Source organism: Anopheles maculipalpis, chromosome 2RL (genome assembly GCF_943734695.1).
Source record: "Anopheles maculipalpis chromosome 2RL, idAnoMacuDA_375_x, whole genome shotgun sequence".
NCBI classification, from domain to species: Eukaryota; Metazoa; Arthropoda; class Insecta; order Diptera; family Culicidae; genus Anopheles; species Anopheles maculipalpis.
The window spans coordinates 94,955,746-94,979,209 of record NC_064871.1 but is presented as its reverse complement, the minus strand read 5'-3'; the positions used below and the strand labels follow the sequence as shown (position 1 = coordinate 94,979,209).

General features: G+C 46.5%; 3 protein-coding genes across 3 annotated transcripts in view; 2 read left to right on the top strand and 1 right to left on the bottom strand.

The window, feature by feature from the left end:
- The window catches only part of LOC126568338 (protein draper), a 305,035-nt gene that overhangs the window by 2,202 nt on the left and 279,369 nt on the right, over nt 1-23,464 (bottom strand). The window lies entirely within an intron of this gene.
- On the top strand, nt 308-4,564 carry LOC126567670 (uncharacterized). Its single transcript, XM_050223888.1, has 9 exons — nt 308-540; nt 622-1,463; nt 1,526-1,642; nt 1,722-1,912; nt 2,547-2,806; nt 3,127-3,261; nt 3,329-4,053; nt 4,125-4,241; nt 4,309-4,564. The coding sequence occupies exons 1-9, from the start codon at nt 313-315 to the stop codon at nt 4,562-4,564; spliced, it is 2,871 nt and encodes a 956-aa protein (XP_050079845.1). The 5' UTR covers nt 308-312.
- LOC126568143 (fatty acyl-CoA reductase wat-like) lies at nt 15,842-23,276 on the top strand. The gene is made up of 5 exons (XM_050224569.1): nt 15,842-16,186; nt 16,630-17,149; nt 17,773-18,079; nt 18,172-18,291; nt 22,799-23,276. Exons 1-5 carry the CDS (start codon nt 15,986-15,988, stop codon nt 23,172-23,174), a joined length of 1,524 nt encoding a protein of 507 aa, XP_050080526.1. The 5' UTR covers nt 15,842-15,985; the 3' UTR covers nt 23,175-23,276.

The following is a 23,464-nucleotide window of genomic DNA, read 5'->3' as shown; positions in this document are numbered from 1 at the left end:
AGTTCATGCCTCTTCCAAGGAGCTTTAGCTTACCTACTGAACGATCAACAAACGCCCCACAAACCTAGTGCTGACTAGGTCGGGATGCGTATTACACGGGCAAACACGTTCCGCATGTATTTATTTCCGTATTTCGCTGAGCGATATAAAGGCTTGCAGCAGAACCGTGGCTCTGGTCAGTGCATTTGTAGCCTCTCCTGGTCATCAGCGAGCATCTGGAAGTAGTGTCTAGTATTTGAATTTGTTCTAGTGATTGTCGATCAAGATCCAGTGATAAAAGTTCGCGACTTTCGGAACGCAGAAAAACAAACGATGAATACCGAAACGATCGATACGGGACCAATTGAAGAGGGTACACTAAATGTGGCCGAATTCTATCGTGATGCTACCGTACTCATTACCGGTGGTACGGGCTTCATCGGGAAGGTTTTGGTGGAAAAGTTACTCCGATGCTTCGAGGTGAAGAAAATCATTTTGCTCATCCGACGTAAGGAAAGTGTTAGTGCTACGGATCGTTTGCAGCGGATGCTTGAAGGGCCGGTTAGTGTTGGATTCGTAGTGTTGTGAAGTTAAAATCCTTCCGGAAAATGATTGTTTGATACAATCCAATCCTTTTTGCAGATATTCGACAGGATACGTAGTACGGCACCGGATGCGAAGGAGCGGTTTGCGAAGGTGATCGCGATGGACGCTACGTTCGAACGGGAAGAGATTGTTGACGATGTGGATAAAGCGAAGTTGTGCAATGAAGTGCAGATCATTTTTCACGTGATGGCATCCATCCGGTTCGATGAGGTGCTGGACGATGCGATCGCCATCAATGTAAATTCTGCCAGGCGCCTTTATGCGCTCGCCCGCTCAATGGCGGAACTGCGCTCGATCGTACACGTGTCGACGTTCTACTCGAACTGCGACCGTAACTACATCGAGGAGCGTATCTACGACGATGTACCGTACGGTGGTCTGGAACATATTCAACAATTCTTCAAGATCCTTAACCCGGAGGAAAAGAAACACATGACCCGGGTGATCCTTGGCGATATGCCAAACTCGTACGTTTTCAGCAAGAAGTGTGCCGAAGCGATGGTGGGCCGCGAGTTTGGCAATCTACCGATCGGCATCTTTCGACCACCGATCGTAATATCGAGCTACAGAGAACCGGAACCCGGCTGGGTGGACTGCTTCCACGGTGCTACCGGGCTGTGTGTGCCCGTAGTGCTCGGCAAAACCATGTGGTACTATGGAAATCCGGACGTGAAACCCTTCATGTCACCGGTTGATCATACTGTGTCGGGTCTGTTGGCGGCAGCGTGCGACATTTACCGCCGCCAGTGTACTATCCTGCCGGTCGAAAAACCGGTCCCGGTGTACAACTTTACGTTCGAAAAGAACAGATTCACGTATGGTGATTACGTGCAGCTCGTTGGTTCTGGATTGCGCAATCCACTCGATCGATGGCTGAGGTACAACATACCGTTTAAGCGTTAAGTCGTGAACCTCATCTCTTTACTGTTTGCATTTCCAGTCGCATCAAGTGTCGCATTAGTCCGTGGAAAATCTTTCCCCAAATGCTCCTATGGCTGATGACGCTGCAGGCACGCGTGGCAGATGAAATACTAGCCTGGTTCGGAAAGCGTGGCAGGTAAGGGAAACAATTAACGGCATCACTTATACCGACCATTCATGAATGTTCTAACTGATTGCTTTTTATCCGTATAAAGTAACTTGAAAATCGTTTCCGCCATCACTACGCTGGCCAACGCCGTCGAGTACTTCCGTTGCCACATGTGGACGATGGATAACAGCAACGTGAAGCGGATGCTAGCGCTACTGTCCCGTGATGATGCGCAGCGGCTTGACTTTGACGGCGAGCAGATCGATTGGACGGATTATCACAAATCATACGCCAAGGGTATCACCATGGAGCTGATGAGAAAGAGTCACCGCAGACAGCAACGGTCATGCCGGAAGGCATCGTAATTTGGAAGGACTGCATCACGTGGTTGGATGGATATTAGTGCGTTAAATATTTAATCATATGATAATAAAACGATGAATGAACGATGTTTGCTTGATGAAGAATTTCTCCCTTTAAGTATGCAACGTCTTGTGCTGCTGGTTACTGATTTATTACGTCCGAAACACATTCATTTGGTAATCGTAGGTTGAAGCTACTTTAGCAAGCTTCAATATTTGTATTTGCACAAGTGGAATGGTTATCGCTTTATGGGACACAATATCTAGACGGTCTGTAATGCATTTAGCTAAATTATTGCCAGTACCAAGTTAGAATGTCTCCGGAGTAGTACAATATTTTGTACTCACCTTGCAAAACCTTATACAACGGTTGAACGATCAAGGATATCCTGAACGCGCTTATACAATGTCAATGTCAGCTGAGAACTGTTGATATACTCTTATAGAAGCTACGACCCTACATCAGTCGTAATTCTCAATCCATCGCATCCAGTTCTACCCGATTGGCGGTGCTCAGCACTCTGTTGTCTTGTGCTTCCACAAGTGAAATTTTTAAGCGTTGTTTGTAGATCTGTGCCACGTTAGCATACCAATGAATCTTACCGATTTGAAGCATCATGGTAGTAACACAGATAGGGCGAAAAATTTACACGTGTCAGAGTTTTATCGTGATTCCGTTGTGTTGGTTACTGGTGGTACTGGATTTCTCGGAAAAGTGCTGGTAGAGAAGCTGTTGCGTAGCTTCGATGTGAAGAAAATTGTTCTACTCATACGGGAGAAACGTGGCACCAGCTCGGTGCAACGTTTGCAACAAATGATTAGTGATCCGGTTAGTATTTTTGGCTTTGGTGGATCGATCATTACCAGCTGATGCTGATGAGGAAATCAGACTCAGTGACCATGCCGCTGTACTATCGCCGCACGCCTTGCTCAATGTGGCAAGGATGTCTAAAACTGGTTTGCATCACGTGCACTGGTAGCATAGTGTAGTGAGCGTTGCGACGTGTCCTTGGCTAGAGCAAGTTCATCTAACTGTGATGAAAGCAACCACGCAAGTGCTTTGAACGTGACGAAATCAGTAAACACAACGTTGACATCTATAATTATTTTAATGAAAGTTTTAATCAGCAAATGGGTTCTCTTCTCTAGATATTTGATACAATACGGGCATCTGTAATACACCCCGAGCAGGTGTTTGCAAAGCTGGTGGCAATCGATACCGATTTCACGTCCGATGAGTTTGTGCGGGAACCCTACAAGTCGGATATACTGAAGGAAACACAGGTACGGTACGATCAGAATTCATGAATCCAATCCATGAAAGCAAAATAAAACGGTTATACGTTTAAAGGTGGTATTCCACGTTATGGCTGCAGTACGATTCGACCTGAGCTTTCAAACTATCATGGACACGAACGTTACGGTCGCCGAGCGATTGTACAACTTTCTTCGGGACGCATCACGCCTGCAAGCGATCGTACACGTTTCCACGTTCTACTCCAACTGCGATCGATCGCACATCGAGGAGTGCGTGTACGACGATATCCGTTTCGGTGGATGGGAAAACATTCGACGAATCATAAAACCACTCACGGAGTCGGAACAATTCAAACTGATGCCGGCCATCATATCGCCACTACCCAACAATTATGTTTTTAGCAAAAAGTGTGCCGAAGTCATGATCCAGCAACAGTTCGCTGATCTTCCGGTTGGGATCTTCCGACCACCGATTGTGACGCCCAGCTACGCAGAGCCTGTGCCCGGTTGGGTAGATTGTATACAGGGTGTGACTGGGCTGTGTATACCAATCTTGAAACAGCGTTTGCTTTGGTACTACGGCGAACCTAACACATGTCCCGCATTAGCTCCGGTAGATTATTGTATCGCCGGTATGATCACTGCTGCGTGCGACATTAAAGAGCGACACGAGGAGAATCGTGTGCGGGAATCCTTTGATCGGCATGTTTCTAGCCCTCCGGTGTACAACTTTTACTTTGACAAAAATCGCATTACATGGCAACAGTTCGTTGTTTTAGTTGGTTCGAATCTACCAACTGCAATGGGACGTAAGCTTAGGTACGTTTGCTGGCTGAATGCTGAATAGCATTGCTAGAGTTTCGATAACATTCTTAACAAACTTTTTCCAGTAAACTTCGAACACGCGTTACACGTTGGAGAATCCTGTCAACGATTACCTTATGCTGGATGTTTTTCGTCGCTTACATTGGTGATGCGGTTCTGGCGCTTTTTGGAAAGCCAAAACGGTATGCTAGCGAATGGATTTTTTTGTTCTAAACGGTCTAAACCACTTTTTCTCTCCCCGGTTTGCAGCAATGTTAGGCTTGTCTCAACACTAAACACTTTGGCGGACGCTGTGGAACACTTCCGCTGCAACACCTGGACAGCACGTAATGATAACGTAAGGCGGATGCGATCGTTACTCTCCCAAGCCGACGAAGCTTTGCTAGAGTTTGACGTTGATCGTATAGATTGGGAAGTATGCTTAAAGCACTTCACAAAGGGACTCTCAATGGAATTGGAAAGACGGGAGCTTCGAAGTCGACAGAAAAGAAAACTGGAATGTTAACATCCGGTGGAAGGTGACAGGTTTGATTGAGTGTGCGGAATTCATGCGGTAGGACCGGAGATGGCCACTGGCATGTTCTAGGAGGTCATCTATTCAAGTCAGTAAGCTAAGTTGCGTTGAGGTATGCAGCTATAGCTTGAGAGCACGCAATCAGGTTTGTGTGTTTTTTGAGTCATATTTCTTAAGCAGACGTTTGTGCCAAGGAGCTAATAGTAATTTCATAAGGCATCCTAAACTAAGGAAATAAAATAATAAAATACTGGTATGCCAACATCTTAAACCCAGTTAACTCCTATCTATGGCAGGTCAACGTCACGTGTGTTGATTTACTTCCTTTGAAAATAATTCCAAAATCCATCAAATCCCCAACGAGGGAGGGTTGGGATGATAAGAATTTATATCGGAACAGCATGTTAAGACCTAGTGACATCATTTCAGAATATTATATCATACGCCTTGGCAGTCACTACATCCAACAGCTGGGCTAGGCTTACATTCATTTGATAGATTCCGAACAGACTTCAACTGATAACCGGTACACGCTGCACCAATGACTAATCCATCCATCAACACCACGGCGACGAGTGCTAGCCTAACGGCGAACAGACCAAAGACACTGCGAAACCGATCTGTTGACCAAACGCATCGTGTTGATAAGATAAATAGCTTCAAGTTTGTATTCCGTTAGCCAACGCTTCCGGTGCATATCTTCAACCGGTGCGTGATGATACATTGACCAATTGCCGTAATTTAAAATTAAATAGAAATTAAATTCCTTTATGGATTGTTGTAACGAATTTTAAATTACCTAACGGATTTCATCAGGTGCGCCTAAATGTATGCAATGAAATAACATTCCTCGTGGCTTGCTTTGTGATCTTCATTTTAGATTTTTTTGCAGTGGTATTTAACATTATCTTTTCATGTTCTAATGTTCAGATACACCACTTCAGATACAAAAACGATCAGTTATGTCCGTTAGATAACATACTTTACTCAAGTACAGGTTGGCATCGATAATACCCTCTGCAGTTGCGCAACTTCGGCTGCTTAACTAATTGCGCAAAATTGGCACTAATTTCCACCAAACAATGTGCACAGTTTTGTGGCTTTATCAGTTCCCAAAAAATTAACCACAGCTTGTTGCGAACGCGAGTTAGCATAAATTGTACAGCAAACAGTAAACATCGCGCGCATAACCGTCCCTGGTGAGCGATTGAGCCATTGATTCTTTCGCGGAGCATGCTCTCGCGATCTATTTTGGTCGCACTAGCGAGGTCTTTTCTTTCGGTTTTGTTTTTGGTTTCGGTCTCGTCGTCTCCCAGCTGATTGTAGGTGACGTGTTTATTTATGTACGCATAACCAGAAGGGGAGCAAACATGTGCCGAAGCTGGAGGGCGCACGTGCGTCATACGCAACCGTAGTAGATGACCCGTGTGAGTGGGGAATATCTTAAAGTTAAGGCGAAGAGTAGAGTAGGAAAGCCCGCCATGAATTGTAGGCCAAACCGTTCGCGGAAAGTGAAACCCAAAAAGCAAATGATGATAAAGGTATAAAACAAAACCATCCAAATAAGTAACATAAGATGTAAAGAAACCGTGCGCTCGCACACACGCACAAGTAAAATCCTCAAAACTGCTACGGACGCCAGTGGGACAACAGCAGCAAAATTCGCAACAATCGCACCCCAAAGCCTTGCATAACAATCTGCTGGTGGCTGAAGTTTTGGTTGTGAGGCTTCGAACGTAAGGAGACGTGGTAAGACGTGGAATGAGAAGAAGAAAAAAAAAACACATACGCTGGCATCATCGTTTGCGCGATCATCCGATCGATTTCTGGCGGCACGGGGAAGGCTTTTTGTGTAAGATATGGAGGAGGACAGCCTCCTTCCTCCCTTGTCCGATAGCCATAGGCCCATCTGAGTGACCCGTTATGGAGGCCAACCGTCAGACGACCGAGACGAATCAGTGTCAGGTCGGTGTCAGGCGTGATCCCGATCGCGGGCAAATCGCAGAAGACCTCCTACCGGGGAGATCTCACACGGAGAGCTCGAACTCGGGAGTGTCTCTAATGTAGGACACGCGGAGCAGGATTTTCTGTTTTCCGAGCATGCCTAAGGAATGGGTATATCCGCCCCCGGTTTTGGGGCAGCATTCCGATGCTTTTGGTTAGACTGTAAATAAAAGGCTCCTTCGTAACACGCAGAGAGGGAGAGAGAGAGAGAGAGAGAGAGAGAGAGCGCGCGAGAAACTTACGCAGGGATATCGCGACATAGCGATATCGTTTATCCGCCATCTTTGGTGTTGTTGGTCGGTTGATTGGAGTTGAAACCGTTTACTATAAGCGGTATGATTTTAACATTTTTTGGCGGATATCGATATCCACCATACCTGAGAGAGTCGGGAATGAGCGAATTGTGTAATTTTTGTGTTATTGCTCGATCAGGCTAAGGCCGCAAAAAGAGATAGCTAATGAAGAGAGTTTATTGAAACAGTTATATCCATCGATCTGAATATTTTTAAGGGTTACGCTTTATACTAAAAACTTTGTCCCCAAAACTGTCTCAAATGATATTAATTAAATTTTCCAACCATTCGTCATGTAGACACTGTTCAATAGTCAGTCCGAGTCAATGTCGCGCTTAGGCAAAGTATGAATTTTTAACGATTACACACACGAACTTCAGCTAATCAATCGTACACACTCGCACGCCAACAGTGCGTCACTGCATATGGAACGAAGCACAACAGCAATAACCACCGCTGCTCATACCAGTGTCAGGGTTCGAACCACTAGGCGCATTGCGTAAAAATGCCAAAACACACCGCTACTAGTGAACGGATATACGTACTCTATTTTTAAGGTAGCTGCCATATGCGAACCATTCCCGCGAACCCGCTTGTTGCGGCAGAACGTTTATGCTGGCATGTGAAGCTATTTGTCAACGCACCGTTTTGGCGTCACGTCCATTCTTTCCTTTTTGCGGGACGGCTTTTTTTTATTTCTTTATGATACAAATATCCCAAGTTCATTATAATATATTGACGGATTTTTTTACATCTTTGAGACACCTGTGCGTCACTTGTGATGTTTTGTTATGCGTTGTATTATTTATGATAGGCTTGTCTTCGATTTTCAGATCAATACTTTTAGAGTTTTTTTTTTCGTATTACCTCCTAAAGGCGTGCAACACATGACGAATGATTGTTTCCAAATCCTCACTCGATTAATTGTCTGTTGGTCTATGATTGTATACGTTCAGGCGTTAATATATATATTTTTCAAATTTTGTAATCAATTTCGAATAGTAATAGAAAGAACAAGCTTAAAAGCTTTACCTTCTATCGCCCCCTATTTACACCTTCTCAGTTAGTGGCATCGTAGTAGCAACCCACCACCCAAAAGCTTCTTGACCGCCAGAATCGACCGGCAACCGGCAAGATCCGGCATCAATTGGCACACACGTGTGACAGCAGTACCGGAAACATACGATAGCTAGATTCCACAGGCGCGCAGACGCGCTCAATGCCCTTGTTCCCCCTCACTTGGCGTATCTTTTTTCTTCCTCTAACCAAGCCCATCCTCATGCCAGGGACGTGACGTTTCCGTTACGTCACCGTACCGCATATACGGTTAAAATTCGCAGAATTACCAAGAGATCAAGAATTGCTCGAATAAGAATTGATTGCTGCCGAGTACTGCCGGGGATTTGTTTTTTAGATTTATTTTTAAGACTCTGCCCGCTGGCCGATCGAAAAGGCTTATTAATACGTTTTTGTCCCAGTATGTCGTGTAAGCGTGTCATGTCTCACAACGACCATCCCAACCTTTCTCCTTCACCTTCTAGGGATGCCCTTTCGTCCCTCTGACAACCGCTCACCAACACACGCACAAACAAACCGAAGATGCAGGCCCGAAGACGGTCCCCACAAACACCCAGGTTAATAATAATAATAAACGGTTCACACACACACAAAAATGCGTGCGTACCCTGAGGAAGACGGTAGAGACGCGACGGGCACTGGAAAGGGGAACAGTGTTACGTAAATTCTAATGCCTTTACATCGCGAACCGGCCACACCGCAGCCAGCATCGGGTGCGGAACGCGGGTTATTCGCGGTCGCGGTTCAGCTGCTCCGGCAAATCTGCCCCAAAACTACACCCGCGCGAACGCGCGCCCTCGCCACGTACGGTGCCGTAACGCGGATGCGGGGCTTCGAAAGCTGACCGCTGACCTGAATCTTCCGAGCAACGCCTGGTGAGCCTCAGATGATGTGGACGGGAGAGCAGCGCAGCGGTGGGGAGGTTTTTGGTTACTTCATTCATGCGATTAATTCATCGATTTCGGGTGGGTATAGGCACGAATACAGCAGCTGAGGAGCTGGGGAAGTAAGTGGGTGCGATGGAGAGGAGGTAGCGATTTTTGTTTAAAAGCAATGCCGATAGAAAGATGAGATCGAGAAGAGCCCAATGCATCTTTGCAGCTTTAAGTCCAAATTTTGCTCCAATTTTTATGGAAGAACTCAAAAGAGTTAATTTTCTCTGCTGAAGAGCACTAGGGACATATCATAACGCAGTTTTGGGCAAGCAACTCAGATCAAAACTCGAGATAATTTGAGATTTTTTTATATGCATATTCATGGAACTCGTTGGACTATCATCAGTGCTTCAACTTTAACTTCAACTGCTTTCGCCAGTAATGTCCCTCGCAAAGGGAACCATCCCGATCACTATCCCGATGCTGAATAACGTCAGCACTACTGGCCTATCTGCAACTTCAACTTTGAGGACGGAAATTTGATATCCTTAATCGCCTTTTCTCTAACCGAAGCGATCCTAATCACCTTCTTCCATGCTTTGTTTCGATGACAAACAGACCGAAGGACACAACTTTGCAGCGTACAAAACTGTTTATTTTCCCCAAACAAAACTCTCATACACTTGCCAACTTCCTTCTCGATCGCGCCAAACCAAGCGCCATTACGTAACACGTGCTTTAATGGGGAGGGGGAAGGCGGCTAGGAAGGGGGTCATGTTTCAGCCTCTTTCCAAACACGCAGATCCAAAAAAAAACGACCCCCGAAAAATAATAATAAAACAAACCCACATACAATGAACAGTTTTATGAGCGTAGATCACGTAGAAACGTTGCCCTGTCCCTTGTCGTTGCTTGTGTCTGTGTAAACTCCTTTTCCTTTTTACCATCTTTATCACCAACATCGCGTAAAAATTGTGCGTATTTTATATCGCTTCCCTTGCAACGATTTCTCGTCCACTTTGATATTTCATAATAAACAGCACGCCAGGCTGGGCTGGCGGGACACCGGTGCAAGAGACGTCGAACCACTTCGATACAGTAATGATGCTGCATCATGCGAGTGATGCGAGACTCGCCCAAATCGGTACGAAGAAGCCCCCTTTGCTCGGGTGTCGTTCTTTCTCTTTCCGCGGACCCGACCCATCGAAAAAGAATATCGGGATCGGGGAACCAGGCGCGCTCGCTCGCTTTCTCCTGAACCGGACCTACCGAACCACATTCGAAAAATCATCATCCCACCCCTCGTGTTCCAATGCTGCTTGGGATCGATGGACAGGGTGATGCAGGGGGCATGGTCACGTTGTGGCGCGCATTTTTATTTTTTATTTCATGGCCGCGCTTTACCTTCATTCGGTGGGCCCTTTCCCTTTCAGCCTTTGCTTTGTCTTTTTCTTTCTTTCTTTTGTCTTTGGTTTGTTTATCTTCTCGAGCTCCATTCACTTTCTCTCATGAGCCATCGGGGTGTTTTTGTTTGTTGCGTACTGAATGCACCCGATGCATTCCTGGCATAGTTCTTGGTTCACTTTGAGGTGCCACTCGACCATGCTTTTACTCAAAAAGTGGACACTACTTGCGCGCACTGATTGAATTGATTAAACTCTGCATGAAGGGCACACATAAAGCCGAACCAACGGATCATCATCGCACCCGGAAGAGCAAACGCAAAGGGACAGCCAAAATCCCTTTAATTTTTTTAAAGGGTCGTCTAATAAAAGAAGAATAGCATGAAATAATAAAACCACACCGTACACATCCTGGTTCAAAACGGAGGCCCATAATTGGGGCGCATAATGCACGCACGCACACACACACACACACACACGAAGAGTGTGTTAGGGGTTCAACGTCCCTTATGGTTGATGTGTCGCAGGGTCTCGCTGCTGATTCACAGTCTCGTGGTGTCGTGTCTCGGCTTTTAACCTTCGAGCAGCATTAAGGCTATGTTTACGGTAGCATTATACTTATGGATAATGCACACGATCACCGGGCCACACATACACAAACAAACAGACACCCCAAAACCAATCACAGTTTGCTCAACGGCCAGCAAGAGGGCTGTTAGATTGATTGGTTGTGGTTGTGTTTCCATCATTGCAAGTGTGTGTGTGTGTGTGTGTGTGTGTGTGTGTGTGTGTGTGTGTGTGTGTGTGTGTGTGTGTGTGTGTGTGTGTGTGTGTGAGTAGACACTCACACAAGGATTTAAAAGGATAACGGAAGTGCAGTTTTGAAGGCGGGTTTTGGCCGGCTTGCAAAGCATTTTAACTCTTCTCACACACTTACGCATATCCGAAGGGGTGGAAACGGGACGAGAATGAGGGGCCCCTTTTCCCGGGGGTGCCAGTATGCAAAACAAAAGGGCGCAAAGCAAAACAGTGAGCGTGTGTCCACACCAATCGGCCCACCAGTAACGGCGGGATTTAAAACTGCAACTGAAGAATCAAGCACGCACGTATGCTTCTCCCGAGCAATGTGCGTGAGCAGGCGGAGCCCTGTGTGCGAGAGCGAGAGCGAGCGAGTGAGAAAGGTAAGGGAAGCAAATGGGAGAAGAAAACATTGTAGCATACAGCGTAGCGAAAGTAGGACGAATCTCACGGTGAAAGTTTTTTACTCACGCGCTTCTCTCTTCCTTTCTTGTATGGCACTACTGCGGTTCATCGATGGAAATCATCTCACCGATGACACCGATGGAGAGTAAGAGAGGAAACGGTGAGCAATGTTGGTGGCTGTGTAAATATGTAAGCGTCTATCGGTTGTTAAGAAGCTGTTTATGATGATTTTTGCGAGTCACGGTTTGTATAAGCAACAGTGATTAAAATCATTGAAGACAATCGGAAGTAATATGGTTTAGATTTTGAGGACTAATCAGTTCTTTTCTGTTCTCTTCTTTTAAGCTTTTGTTCATTCTGGCCTTAAAGAGCTGCTAAATTTATTATTCTAATCCTTCCTGTCTTAACGATCTACTAGATCATAGTGTCCATCATAACTTATGTATATCATGTAGTTGGACTGCCATTTCACACTATGGGGGAAAAGTTCACATGGCGCCGCTATTAACTCCATTATCGGGCCGTTCCTATCTGTGTCTGTTGGTCTAATATAAGGAGAGGCATATGCATGTTTTAAAAACTCAAAGACCTAATGAATAAATAAACAAAACAAAAAATTGTAATTATAATGGGGATGCCTGGTGGTTCAGTGCTGATTGCTAATATTAAATCTTGTCCGGATGGTCCCTTGTACGAAGGACTAACGATCTAGTTTAGGGTGAAATAAGTTATTAACGAAGTTATTTTTTTAGGATGTATCCGGTGCCAAACACAAATTAAAAACAAAAGAAACATAAAGCCACTTACTAATGCTTCGTTCTCATAAATTTAAACGATCTTCTCTCGTCTTGGCTTAACGATCTTCTAAGGTCACACCAGCCATCTAATGTCTTAACAAACTTGCTGATACCACGTAGTTGGCTAGTCAGTGCTCACAACGGGATAACGGTCCGGGCGGGAGTTCAACCGGTGCCGCTAAAGCTGCTTCCCCCAGATTGCTCCGTGCTTAAACGAAACAACTCACACTCATCCAACAAAAAAGTGGGTTTCATATTTACACACCCACCGCGAGTGACCACCCGGTATCGCTTGGCACTGCTCACAGTGTCCGCAGGGTACTGCGCATTGTGAGCAAAATCATTCACGGCAATCCCGTCGATATTCATTCATTTCTGAATTCATTCCGAATTACAACGCGAACCCGAACGGACGTGCGTGCGTGCGTGCACCGTGTAGTGTCTTGAAGATTCTTTTTTAGTGTCGGTCCGTAAACAGCATCGTCCGCAGAAGAAGAATAAGTCCTCCTTTCGGGTTAACGGGAGTCCACAAGTAAAGAATCACTCCGTTCAATAAGCTTTCGAAAGTGAAAAATTTGTCTTATTTTTCCCACTGGTAATTTCGGGTAACTTCAAGTGCAACAAACCAGTCAATGTGGGCCAGAGTGAGACGGGTCCACATAATCTCCGTGCGGTGTGTGGTGCCGGATTGTTCGGATGGTAGAGCGTGATGCAGTTACTTTACAGCCGGCTTGAGATGGATTTGCTCATGGATGTGCGTGCATGTGTGTGTTTCTGTATGTGTGTGGGTCTTTTGGGGTGGTTAGAAGAGGGCGCCCAGCGAAAGGAAGCAGGGCAAAGTTAGCGAACACGGGTCCAACGCGAACGGGCGCGCTGCGAGTGAAAGGGGTGGTGGTTGTAGAGCGCACCTGCAGGTCCCAACCGTACACGGCGAGGCCTAGTGGTCGTACCAGCGGTTCAGTGATGTTTTGGATGTTGCGTGCGCTCTATCGTCGTATCGCTAGTGGCACGAGTCGGTCAGTTGGTCAGCAGTCGACAGCGAACCAGTCGGTATCGGAACCTTTCTCTAGCAACACCTTCTACCGAGGACTACCTGGCTGTAACAGGCAGACAGACAGACAGACAGACAGTCAGACAGACAGTCAGACAGTCAGTCAAGTTTTTCGACGCAGTGTGTTCTAATCTAATGTGATGTGTTGTGGATATCGTTCATCAGCAGTAGCTCACTGCTGAGACAGAATTTCGGCCGCTCTGAGACGCATCACGTACGTACCAAGAAGGGAGCAAGAATATCTGCAAGGTGCAGCTGCTGCAAAATGTGTGTCCCTGTTATTTGTGTCCCAACCATATCCTACGACACTGTCCTGTGTCCTGACAAACGAGCGAGCAAGAGACAGAGTGCCTCGTTCAGTTTACCTGTGAATATTGAACTGCAATTGCAAACGAGCGACTGGGGTACTGCTTACCAGCCAGGTCTACAGACGGGTGCAATAGACTGCGATGCAGAAAAAGGACTCTACGGCCCTAAAAGAAAGGGATAAAGTGTATTGAAACGACCTTAAATAGCGATTAAGCCGTAACGTTCCGGCGTCGGTTGCCTGCGACGCCGACGAAAATTGCAGCACGGTTCGCAGTGATTGTGTCGGCCCTTCGAAAGGACAGGCAGATCAGAAAGCCAGTAAAAACACAACCTTCCCCCCGTTTTCCGAAAACAGCGACGTGACGTTCCGGGTGGTGGATGCAGAGAGTTGTTCCACCCCGAGTGTGCGCACAAAAGAAATGGGCGACGAAAAGGCACTTGTCTTTCCGGCCCGTGCTGAGGATTTTTTTTTTTTTTTTGGCAAGTTTTGAAGGGGACAGCTCGCGACGATTGGGATGTACCCGGACGGATTTGCCACTGCTTAGCCTTTTTCGACTGTGTGCCAGTGTATGATCCGGTAACTGGGTGAAGCTGGTCTGGTTTGGAACGGATTTTGACTTCAGATGTGACAAGGCATCGTGTGGACTCGGGCATTGACAGACAATCCCGCGCGCGCGGATGTGAGGGAAGTTTTGTGGATGTGCCGGATTGATAGGGTGCCAGGAAGTTAGGCAACACAGGGAACACATTATCTTCCCCGCTAGCGCAAATCTTATCCGTGGCCGGAGGGAGACAGCGAAAGTGTGTACTGTTGTGCGTGCGTATGTGTGACAGTGTGGTGTGTATGTGTGACGGTACCTTCCGCATGGTGATTTTTTTTCCCCTGTATGACATAAACGCTACGATATGGAAGACACACGACGTAAAGTGCGCCGTTTAGAGCGGTGTATTGTACGCCGGTGGTACAGTATCAGAGCCCTTCGGCGAACCTAATCTGCCCTAATCGGTCGCCACTCCAAGGCGTGGTGATTGAAGTTTGCATGATGCAATTTAGGCAACGCCGCTTCGCTCCACAAACTCCTCCTCACCTTAAAGGGGGGGCTTGTTTGCAAGACGAAGATGGAAAGAGATAGGGCGAGAGAGATTTAGTACCAATTACCAAACCATCATCCACTCCACTAATGTCGCTCCTGAAACCTTCCTGCCAGTTCCCCAACCCAATCCGAAACATCCCAGTTCGCCTGCTCCAGAAACACCATCGGTACACATGCGCACACACCAGTGTGCACGTGTTTTCAGTTGACAGTAGACACACCGCGGTTTGACATTCCGCAGTTTCGCCTACTACGACCAGACCATCGAAGCGGAAACGGTGTAAATTGATTAATATTTAAAGTGCAGAAGAAATTGTAGTCGCGCGCGTAGTAAACGAGCGTGTCTCGGGCGGGTCGCTGTTGGTGGACCGCTGGACGCGAAAATGAACGGGAATTCTGCTTTCGTCCATTTCGTCCCCCCGCACACACACACACAGTCAATCATTCGGGGTGGCAAGAGGGGGACGATCACTGCGTCATCGTGGCGCAGCAAGAGCAAGGGCAGCATTTGTTTACATGTCGATGCACTTGCTAACCGATGCCGTGTCGGTGTTGGTTGGTACACGGTGGAAGAACTGTTGATTGAAACCATTCCCTTTGAGCATTGCTACCCCACTCTTGATACTTGAGTTTGTAAGAAGGGGGACTCACTACTTCTACCTTCTAGCGGTACCACATGAACGACCGAAGACGATAGTAGATAAGAAGCACTAGGCATCTCTACATGGAGACGAAGTTTGTGTACTGAGGCCTACCGAAGTAGTGGTTAGAATTCTGGCCACAGTAAAACGTCAACTTTTTTGCTGTTTTTCTAACCATTGGTGTATCTTATTACAGGAATACTTCGATTATTGTAAGATCCTCTAGCTGTGATCTGTGGGTATGTGCAGATAGTAAAGCAGTGCAATAAAAGTGTGCAGTCGATTTACCAACAAGGAAAAAAAATCGTGCTCAACCTATTTTGATCGCCGATCATTAGCACGGTTCCATAGTGAAGCAAGCAATTAATTAGTGTGCAAGCTGTATGCATTTGCCTACGATATCAATGATCGTTGGATAGTACAAGCGTGTCCTCCAAGGGTGCCAGTAGTGTCCCTGTGTTTGCCGGAGTGCGTGAGTGCGAGTGTGCGTGTGATTGCAGTGCGTCTCGTTCCAATACGGCACCATTAAGGGCCTCGCCTCATTAGTCTATCGGTAATCGACGTCGGCAGCAAGCACATCTTCCACCATAGGGCCTATCAGGGTGCAAAGGCAGGAAGCAGCGGCAGCAGCGGTGCATTCGCAACTTCACAACGGCCACAGCAGTATGAGTGACACCTGCGGCTCGAAGGTGATCGAGTTCTACCAGGACTCGGTCGTCCTGATTACCGGTGCGAGCGGTTTCCTCGGGAAGGTGCTGCTGGAAAAGCTGCTCCGATGTTTGGACGCGCGCAAGATATACGTCCTAATTCGCCGAAAGCGTGACTACAGTGCACAGATGCGATTAGACCAGATTCTTAAGTCGATGGTAAGTGGATATGTGCGTGCGTGTGTGTACGAGAAGAGTGGTGCCAGTCGGGCAATGCAATACCGCGTTTACGTTTAACGCAGGCGACAGGTCCATCGTTGATGTCGCGGATGTGGTTAAATGAGGCAAATGAGGCAAAAAGGAAGAAATGCGCACAAGTGATCAAGTAATCCCGGGTACCACCACTCGGGGAGGCCTGGCCATGCAAGGTCGTTATGCTTAATTAAGCGTCTTAAAATGCGTTATTGCGCGCTACTGTGTCCGTACATTAGGAGCTGTAGCATCTCCACTTGAGATGCTTTCCTTCCCTTCTGTCGTTTGCTTAATTTGATAGAACTCAACATTCTCTCCGTACCTGCGATGTTTCTGTATCTGGCATGTTGTGCTCCAATTTTTCTTTCTCCTTCTCTCTTTCTCCCCATCTTTCCCTTAAACGCGGCCAGTTATTTGACCGTGTTCGGAACGAGACCAAGGCAGCGAAGACCCTATTTGACAAGATCGAGGCGGTCGAGGTGAACTTCGAGCGGGATGATCTCGGCCTAGACCCGGCGCTGCGCGATCGGCTCCGGCAGGAGGTGGAGGTCGCATTCAATCTGCTCGCTTCCGTTAACTTCAACGAAGCGCTCGACCAGGCGCTGGAAACGAACGTCGAGTGTACGCGGCGCGTGCTCAACCTGCTCAGCGGTGCCCGGCGCATCAAGTCCGTCATCCACGTGTCGACGTTCTACTCGAACTGCAACCGGACGCTGATCGAGGAGAAGATCTACGACGATATCGGGTTCGGCGGGTACGACAACATCAAGAGCACGTTCGCGAAGCTGCAGGACGACCACAAACAGTTCCTGTCGCCGGTCGTACTTGGCACGTTCCCGAACTCGTACACGTTCAGCAAAAAGTGTGCCGAGGTGGTGGTGCGCGACAAGTTCGGCCACCTGCCAATCGGCATATTTAGACCACCGATAGGTAAGTTTTAGCTGGAGGAATAACCGCGAAAAATGAATAGCGTAATAATTTACAAGCAGATAGTATTAAGTATTCATTATTCATTATTCCATACATCGGAAGTAGCGCCCGATTGGAGGGTACAATCTTCAATGCAAAGCGAGCAAACCGAAACCACTACTTATAAGAGATCGATTAATGCTTGTAAACAAGTAGCTTCTTCCCTGTGATTGCTGCAATCGAATGACACGCAATTACTTTGATCAATAAAGGATAGGAACCGAGGATCACGCAAATACGCAAATCGTAACACGCATGCGGATCGTGCTGATGTGATCACAGACGATCGAGTTATTGTTTCGATCAGAGAACCACTCCACTCTGTCGGATCATCTTAGCATAAATGCATCTTATCATTGTATACTAAGACCCTCTCTTAATTGTTGATCAGTCGTGTAGGGACAAAGCGTCTGTTAGCTCAAGTTAAATTCTATTGTAGGCTTCTCAGGGCTGTTAAAAAGATCTAAGATTCGCAAGATAAACTGCTGAATAGCAAACATGAAATAGAGCTGTGTCCCCTTCTTCGCCCTACCTCTCTGTGCGAATATTGATTGATAAAAATGTGTGTGTGTGTGTGCTTCCAGTGACCTCCAGCTACCGGGAGCCCGTACCTGGATGGGTCGATAACTTTAACGGACCGAGCGGCATGGTGGTTCCACTGTCCCAGGGCCTCTACAGTGCCGCCCTGCTGGATCCCAAAAAGAAGCCGTTCATCGTACCGGTCGACTTCTGCGTCAATGCGCTGCTCGTGTGCGCGTACGATGTGAGCAAATCGAGCGTCACCAAGAGCATTCCCGTGTACAACTACACCGACGACTGCAACCTCTGGACCTGGGACCAGGTGATCAACGGGTTCTTCAGCGGTCTCGGACCAATCCGGAAACTAGTGGCGTAAGTATTACTTGGACCCCCTGTGAATCATGATCGGTAGCTGTTCATTCGGCGCATTTCTGTTATGCCCAATTTTTTCCATCTCCCATCAGAAAATACTTCACCGGCACAATCACGGTCAACCCGGTGCGGTACGCAATCTGCAAGCGAATCATGATGTTCCAGGCCTTCTGTCTGGATCTGATCCGGACCTTCACTGGAAAAGAAAAAATGTAAGTGTTTATCATCTTTCCATTGCTTCCAAATCATCCAACACTCTTAAGGCATTCTCGTCCTGACATGGTTCGGTTTCCCAGTGTCCGTTAGCGATTTATGGGCCTGCTTCATGTGTTGCGGCCCGTGCAGCATGAAAAGAAAAGCAACATAAAACAGTTCGTTCGCTTTCCCTAGTCGCGGAAAGGGGAAGCTTCCCATCTGGTGTCTCTCGGCGGTCTGTGTGCCAGATAGCTGCCAGTAACTGCCGATGGCTTCGAGACGCTACAGTGTGTGCGGTAACGGTAACTACCGCTCCCGCTAGTGTTCCCTCCGAGGGGGTGAACACACAGTTTATTTCTTTCCACCTCGCTGCAGCAGCTGGGCCGGACCGCTTGGGAGGTTTTTTTTTTCTAAGGGGTACGACGATACGACGTTCGTTTTTACACCGGTGGAAGATGGATGGTGGAAAAATGGCACGCCAGTTAGCTTGGTTGTGGTGGTGGTTGAGGGTTGATGCGCCTCTTCCGCGTCTAATCCTCTCGCACACACTGCAAAGGTTTCGCGAAATTCCGCAAGAGAGTTTGTTGCTCCGGTTTGGCTTCGGTGGGCTGCACTAACTCCGTTGGTGTGTGTGTGTGTCGGAAGGTTCACTGTTTAATCAATGGCAAAACTGGGTTAGCCGGTATGGATAGCGGCTTCGGCCAGGGTGGAAGAATTGCAGTAAAAAAATGGAGCGCCACGCGACCGCCGAATGAGTCCTGAGGTTTTTGTTCACTTCACCACAAGTTTTGGTCGGAAAATCGCCGCACGCAGTACGGATCGTAAATTAGGAGCCTCCCCCAAAACAGTGTTTTTTTTTTTCAAACAGTCTAACGTATGATTGATAGAGAAGGTTAACGAGATCCGACAGCAATCGAATCGATAAGGTTGGAACACCAAGCACTTGGGTTTGGTATGCGTATGGTACGTCGTTCGGTTCACTAATGCAAATTGCAGATTTCATAAAGCTTTCACCCTACTCTGGCACGATCAAAAAAGTGTTTGCGATCGATGAACTCGATCTCCCGTTCCGCGTGACTCATCGCTGCCAGCGGATTGCAATTTTTTCCTTCTCCTTTTGCTTGCCTTTATGGTGTGGCCTTTTTTCTTGCTGAGCATCTTTGCCATGGTGAAGGGGCGAAAGAAAATAGACGAGCTGATCGTTAAATCACTTCATACTCCGGTGCCGGTGGCTTCATTTCCACGGAAAAGCGTCTTGCACGTGGAGGTGTGTTGGTTTGTTTTTTTTTTACGTCCATCGGGTGCTGAGTTTTCATTTCGTTGACACAGAAAGCTACGCAGACGCGGGCTTGTGTTTAGGTGATGCTTGAAGACCGTTGCACGTAATCGGGCGAGAAAGGGGCTTTTTTTTCGGAGGAACAGAGAGATGTTTTGGTTTGTACAAATTAAGTGATTATTTAATGAACTGATAACATATTTATGACGACTGTTGACGATCACGTGGCAATTGTAATTAATGAGCGTTTCGTTTGTCTTTTACTTGGTTGCATGAGGTAATAAAACCCAAGGAGTTCTGTAATAGTTTACTAAAGTTAATGGAATGTTTTGATACATTTTTAAAGTGTAGAGTTGAAGTTTAAGTTCCCTCCTTGAACTGGTAAAATGAAGTCAAAAGAGACAGAAATGCAGACTTGTGCCAAAGCATAACATTATTTGGCCTCTATGAAGCACTTACTAGACTACATGGTATCAGCAAGTCTAGTAAGCTATTCGATATGATTCAGTAGGTCGTTAAGGCAAAGCTTATCCTGTTTATTTAGATTTTAGCTAATTATTTAGCAAATCCAGCAAAGGTTTAGCAAATAGCAAATAACAATTTTTAAATTCTTTACGGCGACTTTACCAGCTATTCTTTAGCTGTCATCTATGTACCTTAAGTGCTAAATGTTTTAACAGAAATTGCTAAGTCCAAGCAAAATCAAGTTATGCTAAGTAAGCACGATGGAACTGGGAATAAACTCTCTCCCGATCATCCGTTCTTGATTTTCCACATAGGAAACTTTCAACGAGATTAGTATAAAGAGAATAAAGAGCTCTTTTTATTCGAAAATCTCTTTCCACTATTATTTTAGAGTAAAAATATCGCAAAATCATCTGAAGCCCCGTACTTATCAGCAATCAATTAAAACAGTTCTCTTGTTTCGCAGAAAAGAAGTCTAACTATTACAATCAGAAGATGAAAAAACTCCATCCAAGAATCCGCAATAATGACTGTTTCCATTCATCTCTCATTACGGGATTATCTGCACACCACTTTACACGCTACCCTGGCTTGTACTGGAGCATAGCCAACGAAGAAGGATGCAATTTGGAAAATTACTCTCCTTATTAACACCATACCGAACATTTGCCCGTATCTGCTAACTGTTTTCTTTGCAAACATTTTCTGCTAAATAAGAGCGCTAATATGCTGATCATTTCTGTCGGCAAAGAACCTCTCTGTCGATCCCGATTGCAAGTTGTGAAATTCTACTTCTGCACAGATAGCCAAAATAAGGGGAATCACATTACAAATTAACATATTCCCGTTTTAAGTATGTGACGTCAGAGTGCGATCGGTACTATGGGCGCTGCAAGGAAGCTCCCTTTAGTTTGCCCTGCTGACGCAGGCGAGCTTACACAACGGAGACTTTGCTTAACGTCAATGAAGAATTCATGTGTCTTTGGTAGAAGAAAGCGATTCCGATGTGGGATTGTTATGTAAAATTTAAATACATCAATTATTGAGAACGACACGCTGGGAAAGGGCTATATGCTTTCCCTGTGTTTAGTATTGGAATGTATTCAACAGAATTTGGGTTCTCAGTTAAATTCCATCCAATTTGTTTCGTCTGTGTGATAAATATGAGAAGCAAGTGGTGACGTCAAAGGTGTACGACAATTTTTGGGCAATGAAATTGAATATCCTTTGCACCGAAAGATTCTTATTCGACTGACGTACCTTTAACACGAACTATTCTCCATAACTATCTCCCCTTTTATCGGTCGGATGTTGAGCAAGCGTGCGAGCAATGGACAAATTGGTTCGTGCAACATTAGACGCATTGGTTCGCTCCGGCTGGCGAAATCGGCTGGCGACAAATCCGACAAGCACGTCTAATGCAAGAACATGGATCGATCCATGGTCAACGGGTTTGCTTTACTTTTGCAGATTTGCGGTGTAATGAACCATGTTTGGCGTTCAGCTAAATGCTTTGCAATAGACAACCTTCCCTACCACCTGCTGTTAGGGAGGGAGGCGGATGGTGACGCCGCTGCTGATGATGATGCCCTCGGTCATATGTTTCGCGTGCTCACGGACATGCAGGTGAATGGTGGATGGCCATGTCGTCGAATTCGGATACGAGTTTTCCGAAGGCGATCGGGAGGTTAACTGCTGCAGCTTGCAGCACTGCACTGATGGATCGGTTGCATAATTAGTGCGCGCTGATCTGATCCGGTGCCGATGAACTGCAGTGCTCAAGAATGGGTTGGCAAGCGATTGCACCACCGGTGCAATTGCATTTATCGGCTCAAAGCCCTTGCCTTGAAGGGTTCTTTACCGATTTTTTTTAACGCGATTGAAGCAATTAAGGTGGCAAGTTGTTTTGAGTAGTACCCTCCTGAGCTCTCCTTCAATCAACTGTTCGGTAACACCGAGCGTTCAGCTTTGGGACAGGGACCGTTAAGAAACTACGACTCTTGTGTGCCCTTTTATCACATTTTACCACATATACCAGATATAATTTTCTCTTCAACAGGTCAGATCGTCAGATTGAATAATGCGCATTAATAATCTCAATAATAAGAGCCTTCCGATTCGGCATCATGTCCCCTTGTCCAATTGTTCCCACGCGAACGTAATTTACGGCGCCAATGCGTGCTGATGGTAAACAAAACGGTCTGACCTCTTTCTAAGCCAAGCGCGGGAAATCCATAAGGCACCCCGGGACGAACGGGTTAGCTGAACTCCCTCCCTCTTGAAAGCCCCTGACCGCGGACGAAGTTTATGTAACCTGTGACCCAAAAATTCACAACAGGGAAGGTCCCGACACACACTCTCTCTCTCTTTCCACCTATCCACGCACCTCCAAACACTTTCAATGACTTCAATCCGGTTTTGCAAATGGCTGGACTTGCATGAGATGATGCTAATTTTTGGGAGCACGAAATCTCGCGACATACCTATTACATAGACCCATCGCACCGCATCGCGGATCGACCCGATTCGGTTATGTCAGCTGTTGATGGACGGTACCGTTGGATACTGAAGACTTTTCGAGGTCTTTTCAATCTTCCTTTTAAAAGAAAGAAGCCTCCGCCAAGAGCTCTCGGAATCGTGCAAGAGTGCTCTTGAAAGGTGCAATTATTTAATTTACTCTTCGTGTATGTTTGGTGGAATTATCCTCGTGCTAGATAATAGATCGTCTTAACCTCGTTAACCTTGTTTTTTCATATTTTCCTCCCAATGCTTAAATCTTCCAGCATGCAACGATTGTTCTCTAAGATGGTGACGCTGAGCGAAGTGTTGCGCTTCTTCTGCCTGAACGACTGGAAGATGACTAACGCCAACATCCGCCGGATCAGCGAGGAGATGTCACCGCTCGAGGCGGAACTGTTCCCGCTCGACATCAGGAAGATCGACTGGACCGAGTACTACCGGAACTTTGTGCCGGGTGTGATCAAGTACGCCGTCCAGCCGCGCAGCCCGCGCAGCCCCAGCATCAGCGAGCGGAAGCTGAAGGAATCGAAACAGATACGGGAATCGAAAAAGCTCAACAGTGGCCTGTTCTACCTGCTGTGGAGCTCCGTCTTTATTATCGCGCTGAAGATATTCAAAAATCTCTTCAACAAGGTGTGAAGAACTTTCCAACTCCAAGTACGCTTCCAATTTATTTAGGTTGAATTTAAGTCGGAAAATGGGACACGAACACAACAGCAAAACACATACAAACACATATACACTCTCTCCATGCTGAGAAAGGAGTGGGTATACATACTATAAGCGCAGGATGGATAGGTCCTGCAACACGGCGCCACACCGCAGCAACCAGCAAACAGCCAGCGCAAGCCGCCGCGATCCGCAAAACAAAACTATTTACTGAACGCAAATAATCACACGACAAACACACATATACAAAACGGTTAAAA